This window comes from Lucilia sericata, unplaced genomic scaffold (genome assembly GCF_015586225.1).
Source record: "Lucilia sericata isolate MDLA Ls3-8-SP2 unplaced genomic scaffold, ASM1558622v1 Contig001633F_arrow, whole genome shotgun sequence".
In the NCBI taxonomy this organism is placed as follows: Eukaryota; Metazoa; Arthropoda; class Insecta; order Diptera; family Calliphoridae; genus Lucilia; species Lucilia sericata.
Window position 1 is genome coordinate 72188 of NW_023995547.1, and position 12690 is coordinate 84877.

The 12690-nt window shown below is 29.4% G+C and overlaps 1 protein-coding gene across 1 annotated transcript in view; it reads left to right on the plus strand.

Moving 5' to 3' along the window:
* Positions 1-12690, plus strand: part of LOC119612225 (kinesin-like protein KIF21A) — a gene marked incomplete at its 5' end in the record, with an annotated part of 102792 nt that overhangs the window by 71741 nt on the left and 18361 nt on the right. Inside the window, one exon of the mRNA XM_037967980.1 lies at positions 8494-8637. Within this exon, the coding sequence (XP_037823908.1) occupies positions 8494-8637 (144 nt within the window). The remainder of the gene's footprint in view (positions 1-8493; positions 8638-12690) is intronic.

Here is a 12690-nt window from a genome sequence, read left to right on the forward strand (position 1 = left end):
TTGATGTAGTAAAATATTTTAAATTTTATTTCATATGGTAACAAAAATTGTTTGTCAAAATTATTACAATTATTTTTGTTAATTTTTTAGCTATTCGGGGAAAAAATATAAAAAATTGTGAATAAATGTAAAAAATATGCAAAATTATTTGTAAAAGTTTCTACACATGTATGTTGGAGTTGTTATGTAAAACTTGAGGAGTTAAGATGTAGAATTTAGTCATTTATATCATGCTCCCAATTGCTAGTCCGGCAAATTTTACCGCAAATATTCACATGGATGTTAAAGATGTTCGTGGAATGTTTGAGAATTCTAACGGTGTTAAGTGATTCTAACTCAAAAATTCTACTCATTTAAATATATGTTTATATAGATGTTAAAATTGTCCATACAAAATTTGCAGATGCAGGTTCTGAGAAATGCGAATTTTACCACTTATTTTGTATGTGTAGTACACACCCAGTAAACAATTTGTTCAGACATGTCTGATGTCAGAAATTTTCTGAAATAATTCTTATACTTTATCAGAATTTTTAACGAATTTCTAAATTTCCTTTTTACATTTTACAGAACAATCGGCAAACTGTTTGTTAGACTTTTCTGCACATTTTCTGAAGTATTAAAAGATTAACATCAGACTTGTCTGCACATTGTCGAAAGGGAATTTCAGTGTTGCGACAATTATGAGACTAATCTGCACATTGGCGGAGGACAATTTCTTTTTTTATTTCTATATTATTTTTTTAGACATAAAGGAGAATAATCTGTACATTTCCTGAAGTAAAATATAAAATGGCTTAATAATTATATCCGATAAATCTGCACATAATCTGAAGAGAATTGTTTTTGTAACTTCTTCAGACAATTAAGCGAATAATATAAATTTCCTTTAGATATTTAACAGAATAGTCTATACATTTTCTGATATTTTTTGCTCGGTCATTTTGTTCCCATTTTCAGTACTTTTGTAAGAAAACTTTGCGACAACTCTGCACATTATCTGAAGGAAATTTTGTTTTTTTTTTAATAAAAATCATGCACAAACCTGTTTATATTTTGAAATTTGTCAACTGTACTTTAAAAGGGAATTTAATTTTTATTTTCTCAGTTCGTCTTTGGAAATCAAGTAAAAAGCATCTGCATATGTGATGATTATTGTTTAAATTTCTTAAAACTTTGTTAGTACACAAAAATTAGCAAACAATTACATCATTTTTTATGGTTTAATTTTATAATTTTAAATAAATGTATATAATTAAATCTATTTTCGTTCTATTATTTTATTAATTTTAAAAATAACACAGTGAGACAAAATAAACGAAAATTGAAATACCTGGGAAGAGATACTATTTTTCTGAAAGGTGAATCCGAGTATAGCAAGAATACGTTTTTGAAATTTGTCAAACACCTCTAAAATCTTGAGTTACGGATAAAAAACCGGTTTTTCGTTAAATCTGGACCGATTTTAAGTTTCTACACGAATTTACAAAGCAGAAGCTGAGGCCTTTATAATGACATATACAACGCACAGTGGGGCAGAATGGAAATTTTTTGGAAATAAATCTGGCATTTCTAAACGGCTGATCCGATCGGGATAAAATTTGGCGTGAGCGTAGCCAAGGAGTATTCGAGTTTAAGTTTTGAAGATGAACCCTGCAGATGCCCCAGGGACGGCGCTGTGGCGGCTCAAAGTAGGGTACCTTCGACATGTAAAATTTTTAAACTCGTGCCATTTTTTTGTTTTTCACCCAAATACAAAGATTTTTATATTTTCTGAAAGCGCTCGACGAGATCTTGAAATGCTTGGACATACTACTTATCTCTTATAATATCCGAGTTATAGGCATTTAAAAATTTAGTGATACAAAATTCACCATACCTTGGTCCGCCTTTTTTGAATACCGGGCGTAATTTTGGACCAAATGGACTCAATTTTTTCTTGTTAGTTAGACAACAAAATTTCCAATAATATACAAAAAATTTCAGATCAATATCGTTTACAGATCCAAAAATATACGTTTTTTAATTTAAAAATTCAAAAAATTTTAGATTTTTGCCGTTTTTTTGCCAAAAATGTGTCTTAACTCTTTTATTAATAAAATAAAATTTTTATTAAGAACATATAACAATTTTATAGTTTTCTAAAAGGTATCTTTACGCAGAACGCTTTGGCGTAAAAAACTTGTCCTATTTTTTTAAAAATGTTGCCACTGCGTCCTTCCGAATATGACCTATTTTTTATCAAAACTTCAACTTTGGGCGACATGTTCTAAAATCCCAAAGCTGGGATCAGAAAACTGAAAGCAGTTTTGGAAACCTCAATATGTTTTCTATTTACTCCAAAAGTATTTTCCCAGCCCTGAAAGAAATGTGGACCCTATGGGCAAAAAAGTAAAAAATCCCATTTTTGGGATTTTCATTCCTATTTTTGGGAATTGCGGGATGCCCTTTGACCTTTTCAATTTTTTTTGCATACTCTTATTTGAAATGACAAATTTAACAAGCGTTGAAAATTTCATTGAGTTTTGTTCATAAATAAAGATTTTGTCATATATTACATATTTGTTTAATTTCTAAAACTATGATTTATATCAAAATTTTAATAGGATCGCAGATAGCTACAACAATTTAGTCAATATTTATCCCTTAATATCATTTTTTAGTTAGATATGGAAATTCTCGACCCTTTACAAAAAATTTCAAGCCAATATCTCAATTACATTCAAAAATATGTTCATTTAAACCTGTGTCCTTTAATTTCATCTTTTTCATATTTTAGTATTAAGTATGACAGCACATATTTAAATCTTATATTTACCTATTTTCTATTTGTTTGCTTATCCTTATAATTGAAAGGTCCTATTATGCTTAAATTTTCAAAAATTTATAACTATTTTTTACCTAAATTTTTTTCGACAGATCATTTCGTTCTGTTTCGTTTATGATCATGTAGGTAAAAATATACAGGTAATGATAATTTCGATTCATTCACTAATAAGAAATATCAATGACTGAATTACAGGTTATAGTAATATACATAGTCCTAAATGTTAATAGGTAGACAATTCGTAATTTTTTACTTTGGAATACCTGTATCGGAAATGACAAGAATTGGTATATAAGTAAACTTCTCAGATTTTAAGTACCATATTTAATAAATCTACAATGAAGATTACATTAAAGTACGAAGAGTTGTGTTCCGTTTTATGGAGTATATCTTCAAAAGGGCCAGAAAGAATTGAAGACATTTCAAATTATATAAAAACTACATATAGTAGAAGAGTAGACAAAACAGGCATATCAAAAATTGAAAACTTTTTAAAACTTTTTGATGTAAAAAGTAAGTCTGTGGATGGAAATCAAAAGAAATTTCAATTAAAATTTTGTAGTTGGATGGAAACTACTACGGAAATCTCAACTTACAACACATCAATAGGAGCGCCTTGCAAGTCATACGAAGACTTATGTTCAAGGTAAAAAAAAGAGGGTCACACAAAAACTTTTTTCAATCTCAAATGAGGAAATTGCTGATACATTTAACGAAATGCTGAAAAAGGAAAACCAACATATGGATGTCGTACATATTGCAACTATTCTTCCTAATGCATCACCAAAACGACTTAAGCGAATTGTGGAAAGTATACCAACTCCAACATCATAATCAAATTTTACTGAAGAGGAAGCAATAGCGCTTATGTTGGAACTGGGTCTCAGTCGAAATAAGTACCAAATATTAAGGAAAGCTCTGCATGAAAAAGGACACAATATATTACCATCATACAAGGCGATCCAGGAAAAAAAAAACAAACTATCCTACTAAATCAACAAAAAATAATGAAGAATTGAATGAACTGAGAGCTGCGGAAAAAAGCAGAATCCAAGAAGAATTTAAAGTTCAGATGGGATTAAACATCGACAAACCACTTTCAAGTTGCGGTAGTACAAATGACGGTAATACGGCGAGAAGGTTTTTTCGTGATTTTGAAATTACTTCAAAAATAACTGGAATCGACAAGGAGTTGCTTCGAAGAGTTAAAACTATTTTAATGGCACTGAATAGTAAACATAAAATTAATGAAAATCGATTTGGGGAATACACATCTGAAATTTCTAAATTACTTGTATCTCTGTATCATGGAGGGAACTAACACCAACAGTACACAAAGTATTGTGTCATGGTCAAATAATAATTGAATCGAATATTCTTCCACTTGGAGAGTTAACAGAAGAAGCCCAGGAAGCGAGGAATCGAGATTTTAAGCATGTTCAACTATTCAGCTCAAGAAAATGCTCCAGGCAATCACAGAATGAAGATATTTTTAATAGTTTACTTCTATCTTCTGATCCTGTTCTTTCAACTATGCGAAAAAGATGGATTTGTTATGAAACTCTATCACTCTATAACAAGGAAGATTTAAAGGACTTATATTACCTTCTGGATATGTATACCGATATGACAGATTATTTTATAGAAAATAAGTAGTGTTAGGAATTAACTATATAAGTAGGTTGTAAGAATTAATTGTATTATGTTTAAGATAAACAGTTCAAATAAAAAAGCTATTATACTAACTGATGATATTGTATTAAATTGTGTTTTATATTTCGGTGGGCGGGAAAGGTAATTTGTGTGGGGTGATTTAGGTGTTGTTGTGCGTGGCTCATAATAAAATTATAATTTTTTTTATTTTATATACAATATTATAATAAAATAATTAACTAAATAATTTTTAAAAATTGTCCAAATATTTTATTCAACACCAAATGTATGTTCTGTCATACTTAATACTAAAATATGAAAAAGATGAAATTAAAGGACACAGGTTTAAATGAACATATTTTTGAATGTAATTGAGATATTGGCTTGAAATTTTTTGTAAAGGGTCGAGAATTTCCATATCTAACTAAAAAATGATATTAAGCGATAAATATGGACTAAATTGTTGTAGCTATCTGCGATCCTATTAAAATTTTGATATAAATCATAGTTTTAGAAATTAAACAAATATGTAATATATGACAAAATCTTTATTTATGAACAAAACTCAATGAAATTTTCAACGCTTGTTAAATTTGTCATTTCAAATAAGAATATGCAAAAAAAAATTGAAAAGGTCAAAGGGCATCCCGCAATTCCCAAAAATAGGAATGAAAATCCCAAAAATGGGATTTTTTACTTTATTGCCCATAGGGTCCACATTTCTTTCAGGGCTGGGAAAATACTTTTGGAGTAAATAGAAAACATATTGAGGTTTCCAAAACTGCTTTCAGTTTTCTGATCCCAGCTTTGGGATTTTAGAACATGTCGCCCAAAGTTGAAGTTTTGATAAAAAATAGGTCATATTCGGAAGGACGCAGTGGCAACATTTTTAAAAAAATAGGACAAGTTTTTTACGCCAAAGCGTTCTGCGTAAAGGTACCTTTTAGAAAACTATAAAATTGTTATATGTTCTTAATAAAAATTTTATTTTATTAATAAAAGAGTTAAGACACATTTTTGGCAAAAAAACGCCAAAAATCTAAAATTTTTTGAATTTTTAAATTAAAAAACGTATATTTTTGGATCTGTAAACGATATTGATCTGAAATTTTTTGTATATTATTGGAAATTTTGTTGTCTAACTAACAAGAAAAAATTGAGTCCATTTGGTCCAAAATTACGCCCGGTATTCAAAAAAAGGCGGACCAAGGTATGGTAAATTTTGTATCACTAAATTTTTAAATGCCTATAACTCGGATATTATAAGAGATAAGTAGTATGCATGTTTTTTCAAGATCTCATCGAGCGCTTTCACAAAATATAAAAATCTTTGTATTTGGGTGAAAAACAAAAAAATGGCACGAGTTTAAAAATTTTACATGTCGTAGGTACCCTACTTTGAGCCGCCACAGCGCCGTCCCTGGGGCATCTGCAGGGTTCATCTTCAAAATTTAAACTCGAATACTCTTTGGCTACGCTCACGCCAAATTTTATCCCGATCGGATCAGCCGTTTAGAAATGCCAGATTTATTTCCAAAAAATTTCCATTCTGCCCCACTGTGCAACGTTTAAGTAGCATGGAGAGATATGAGTGAATTTCATCAGCAAACATATTTTTTATTTAACTTTTGCATCGTTGTACAAGTTTGGAGATGATTTTTAAAAGTATTTTATATAGGACGCGTACTATTTATTAATTGATTAGAAACCCATGTATAGTCATGAGAAAAACGCAATACGTTAGAAATTGACGACGTTATTGATATTTTTCTTAATACAAAATTTTTCCAAAACTGATTTTTTGGGGTGATCTTTCATTATTACTATTTATTAATATTTTATAAAAAATCAGAAGATTATCGCGCGATATTTTATAAATAAAATACTACAAATATTATTACATAAAATATTTTTTTATTAAATCGCGCGATTTTATAAAAAATAATTTATGTAATAATATTTGTTGTATTTTCATAAAATGTTCAAAATTAACAAACATTTTATGAAAATACAACAAAAATTATTAAATATGAAATTTTATAAATATATTAGCATATATTTGAGGTGGGGTGTCATAATGTCCATTGACGTTATGACACACCAAAAAGTTTCATAGTGTCCATGGACGTTATGACAATTTTTAAAAGTGTTATAATGTCCATTGACATTGTATCACTTTTAAAACAGAACTGTATTTGAAAATTTGTAAAGAATTTAAGAAAGGGACACTCTTACCCCCAAAGGAATTTATCCTAAATTTGGTGTATGTTGCATTTTGGTTTCCATTTAAAAAGTGTTCTGGATAGCCGGCCTTCGGCCGGGCACAGGGATTTTAAACTCTGGGGTATTTCGAATACCGGCTTCGCTAAATTAAGCCTTCTTTTGATAAATGGACTCTTTGAAATCCATGGTCTTTATGTTACATTGCTCATATGCATTGTGACACTTTTGAAATTGTTATAGCGTCCATGGACACTAGACTCAATTTAGTGAGTCATAACGCCCATAGAAAATATGACACTGGACTTTATGACTTTATGAATTAAAATTAAATGGGGTGAAATTTCATTTACGTTTTTGGGGTAATTGTTCATTACGAAAAATTAACCCAATATTTGGGGCCACTTTTCATTTCAACCTTGGGGAGATTTTTCATTAATTTTGGGGTGATTTTTCCTAAAAAATGTTAGGGTTATACTTCATAATGAATTTTGACCCCAACATTGGGGCAATTTTTTGTTTTATATTTTGGGGCCATTTTACCTGGGGCCATAATTCGCAGCGCAGGTCTTCAAAGCCTAAAACAATTCAGTTTAATTGCTTTATAAAGATTCCCTTAATAGCCGGCCTGCGGCCGAGCGCAAGGCTTTTTTACTCTATGGTATGTCCAACAACGGCTTCGATTAATAAATATTTCCTAAATAGCCTACGTCCGGACGCAAGGATTTACCACTCTATAATATTACCAACACCGGCTTCGCTTAGTAAAGATTTCCTAAATAGCCGGCCTAAAGCCGAACACTCTTGATACAGGGAGAGTGCATTCTTAGCGAAGACGGTGTCCAATGTACCCCAGGGGATAAAACCCTTGCACCCGGCCGAAGGCCATCTATCTGACATATATTTTTTATTTCGTGTGACAAAAGTAATATAATGAAATAACGCCCCAAAAATATTTTTAGGGATTTATTTCATTTTTGAATTTTGAGGAATTATTTCATAATGAATAACTCCCCATTTTAAATGTGAAATAATGCCCCAAAAAACGAATTAAATCCCCAAATTTCGTTGTTTTTGCTTTCTGAACAAATTTTTAGGGAGTTATTTCATTTTTGTTTTGGGTGTTATTTCATGACGCCTTTATGAAAGTGTACATTAGTTGTAATCGAATTTAAATATTTGCATCCCAATTCTGATCAGTAATGTATTTTAAGCAGTTTTAAATTCTGTTAAATACATAAAATATCAATAAAATTTAAAATAAATATAAAACATTATATAAAACATTTTCAAAAATCGACAAAAATAGATGTGCACGTCACAACAAAAAATGTTTATATTTGCATAAAAAGATTCAGATAATAGACTTATGCACTTTTAAAACTTTTTAACAGGGAGAAAGATTTCAAAAATGCATTCAAAAAGTGCATTTCTTAAAAAAATTCACTATCTTAAACATTTTAATATAAAAATTATATTAAAATGAAAAATCACAGCCATAGTAATGGATTGCGTTTTAAATCAAAAGAAATCTGATATAAACTCTCAAAGATATAAACCTTCAAAATTGTATACCTTTATGATTTTTTGTAATTTTTAAAATCGTTTTATATTTTCGTTTTTCAATAAAAAATAGGTTTTTTTTGTTCAGGTCAAAAATATCAATTTTTATTTCTCTCATTTAATAATAATCATTTAGGATCCCTGGTTTCGAATAAATTGAAAAATAATATAGTTCTTAATATACCTTCAAGTGGAGAATACGAATAATTAATTTTTTTTTATTATTCTAGATGCAGAAAATATTCTTCATATTGCAAAACGAGAAATAAAAAAAGAACAAGAATATGTCTTGTCAAGATCATTTTCCTATAATGAAAGGGCAGCTGTCGAGGCAAGTGAATCCGAGGGAAGTGATGAAGATGCTGATATGAAAGGTACGATCTGTTCGAAAATGTAAATATTTTAGTTGCATTTCACGATGACATTACATACATATGTCATGTAAGTAGTATAATAATTTCATTATGCACGGTGCACAGTGGTATAGGAAATAATTCGGTAACTTCTAAACGGTTAATCCGATTTTAATGAAATTTGGTATGCACAAAGAGGTGTTGTCGAGTTTAGGTTTTGAATTTGGACCTTATAGGCCAACCAGGGGCCCGGCGGGGGGTCCTCAAATTAGGACACCTCGGCTATGTTAAATTTTTAAAACGATCCTATTTCTTCATTTGAGTTCCGATTTAAAAAAAATTTCGTATATAGAATCTCCTCATCGAGCACTATAAAAAATGTCGTAAAGCAGTAAATTATCTCTTATAGTTTAGATATTCGCATTTGAAAATTAAAATTTTAAAATTTTTACCGTCTTTACTTTAGTTTTTTGATAATAGCGGGTCCAAATATTCCCGACTTTCGCCATTTTTTTTATTCGCTTAATAACAAGTTTATATATCAAGCAGTGAAAGAATTATGTAAAAATCATGACTGAGTCCAAAGTTATAGGCATTTTAATTTAAAAAATTAAAAAAAGGCGATTTTTTGCCATTTTTTTTTGGGAAAAAAGTATCTTTTTCTTTTTAAGTTATCTAAAAAGTTTCTAAGAAGATGTATATAGAATTTATACTTTTTGGAAAGCTGACTTTACATAAAATACGATAAATGAAGCATGGAAAGGTAATTTTGTCTATTTTTCAAAACTGTATATAATTTTTGAAAATTAAAAAATTCGCGGAATACTTTTTTTAAAAAAAATTAAAAAATGTTTTTTATTCAGTTTTTGCGAAGATACAAATTTTTCAAATTGCAATAAAAATTTTATATGAAATTTTTGATGAAATTTTACAGTTAGGTAGATTTTTTTACTCAAAATCCAAAATTAAATAAAAATTTCGAATTTTCTTATTAGAAATCCCGGAATTCCCAAAAAGTTTTAAAAAATCCCAAAAATGGGATTTTTTGGTTTTTTGCCTATTACATCCACACCAGGGGCGGGGTTATCGAAACCCGTTACAAAATGATTAAGAACATATTGGGTCATATAAAACAGGTCACTATAATTTGATATCGACTATGCGATTTGAGAATTTTTGCTCAAAATTGAATTTTCCATAAAAAATAGGGTTTTTTTGGATGGACCTGGTCCCCTCGGTATCAAAAATTTTTAGGTTTTGTTTCATTTATGGTATTTTATGTAAAGGCAGCTTTCCAAAAAGTATAAATTCTATATAAATCTTCTTAGAAACTTTTTAGATAACTTAAAAAGAAAAAGATACTTTTTTCGCAAAAAAATTGGAAAAAATCGCCTTTTTTTAATTTTTTAAATTAAAATGCCTATAACTTTGGACTCAGTCATGATTTTTACATAATTCTTTCACTGCTTGATATATAAACTTGTTGTTAAGCGAATAAAAAAATCGGACCCGCTATTATCAAAAAACTAAAGTAAGGACGGTAAAAATTTTAAAATTTTAATTTTCAAATGCGAATGTCTCCTAAACTATAAGAGATAATTTACTGCGACATTTTTTATAGTGCTCGATGAGGAGATTCTATATACGAATTTTTTTTTAAATCGGAACTCAAATGAAGAAATAGGATCGTTTTAAAAATTTAACATAGCCGAGGTGTCCTAATTTGAGGACCCCTGGTTGGCCTATAAGGTCCAAATTCAAAACCTAAACTCGACAACACCTCCTCTTTGTGCATACCAAATTTCATTAACCGGATTAACCGTTTAGAAGTTACCGAATTATTTCCCTCTTTTTTTTTCCTATACCACTGTGCGGTGATATGGGGTTTGAGGTTGTCTCGGATTTTATGGACCGATTTTAAATAGCGATCTTCTTGAAAGCATGTCTAACAGAATTATTTAAGATTCGGATGTCGCCGATATCTGGGGTCCTCTAAAAACTGAATTCAACAAACACACAGACGGACAGCCAGACAGACGGACGCTTAATCAACTCCGCTACCTATAAGGATCCAGAATATATATACTTTATGGGGTCGGAAAATTATATTATACAAATTACAAACGGAATGACAAACTTATATATACCCTTCTCACGAAGGTGAAGGGTATAAAAAATAAATCTGAAATATTTTAAATCAAGGCTTAATCATAGAATATTGCCGTAGAAGGCCAACTCTCCCGGAAAAAAACCTAACTCAGATGTCAAAAAACCTAACTCTATGTATGTGTTGGTAAATTGCTGTTTACTTTTTTTATTAGTATAAAATGAAAATCCACCCATAGCATTTTGTACGCATAGTTCTACAAAAATGTAGTGTTGGAAATAGTATGTTTTTTTAAGTTATATATATTTCTTTAATCTGGTTAACATTATATTTCATCAATTTCAAATATTTAGGACTTTTTTTAAATGTCCTTTGCTATTTTTCGATTTTTTTCTCTAATTGTTAAAATTTGTTAAATGGTACTAAATTTTTTCCCCTAATATGTAGATAAAATACAACCCTAAGAATACATTATAAAACACACACCACTGCAAATAAATTCACCAACTAACGTCAATAAATTATTCGTTATAAAAAAATTATTTGAAAATTTTTAAATATTAACAAATAAAAGAAACAATTGACCAATTATATAAAATTGTCACCATTTTAATTTAATTCAGCATATAAGATAATAAATTAGTATATCGTGGAAACAACTTCAAATGGGATCAATCTATAAATATTGTATTGACTCATGTTTATCATTGAAATTATGTCACCATTCTGTCCAAATTTTATAAAGAAAATTTATAACTGTTTTCCAATTGAATTACTTAAGAATATACATTTTATTCAATAGCGAATAATTTAAACTTAATTCTTAAAATTATTAACAAAATACAGTCCAAAGAATATTATTTTTATGTATTAAAAAAAGAACATATTAATTTTGTATTCATCTCCATAAAATTTAAATAAAAGCTGGACAACCAAGCAACTAAGCTACTTCCATGTGGTATCCATCTTTTGAATGTAATAATCTCTTCTTAAGCGCAATATGTCTCTATTGTACCTGGTTCTTTATATTTGACATAATTTCACATTTAAAGAATTAAGAAATTCTAACAAAGCTGGTGCATAAAGGAACCTGACATCGTTTTCACTTAGAAGATTTAACAAAATTTCAAAAAAGTATTGGTGCATTATCCGAATTGCCCAATATGCTGCTGCAGATAGATCTCCAATTAATACCACAGCTTTTACTTTGATTTTAAGTTTACATTCATGGTTAAATACGGACATTAAGGCTTGTGTGTCCGATGTAGAGAGTGAACCGAAGGAAATTTACGCAGCTAAGGGCATATAGGGAGGTGACATTCTATGTCTATTTCTATGACATAAATGTTAAAAAAAAAATAATAAAAAATTCATACCATTTAGGAACTTTAAATATTATTAACTTTTGTCAATATAAGCAGTTCATAATATTTATGCTGAAACTTTTTTCTGTGAACAATCAATATAATAATGTTTAAAGCTTTATTGACAATTGAAATTTTGACGATTAAAAATAACCTGATTTAGAATATGTGGTTAGTGTATTTCTATATTTTGCTGAAAAAAATATGGTCACCGTTATATGAGGGTAGGTCTGATCCTCATAAAATTTAGTTGGGAGATTTATGTTCACCTGATCGCTATACTGGTATTTTTAAGACAGTTATGGTCGTTAAAGTCATTTTCTGTGTGGGACCTTCTATGGGAAGTAGGGTCAAATATACGTCAAAGATTGTCATAATTTACAGAATAGTTTTTGGGGACAATTCTAATTATGCAAAATTCCATGACACTTACTGCAGCAGTAATAATGCCCAATGTATGGGGGCTATGTGAAAACGTGGACCGATATTGCCCATTTTCAATATCAAACATTTCTGAATAATGTATAATATTTTGAAAAAAATTAATCTTCCTAGGTCCATTCTTCTAGTCTCTGTCGTGCCTTCAGCAGACAGACAGACAGA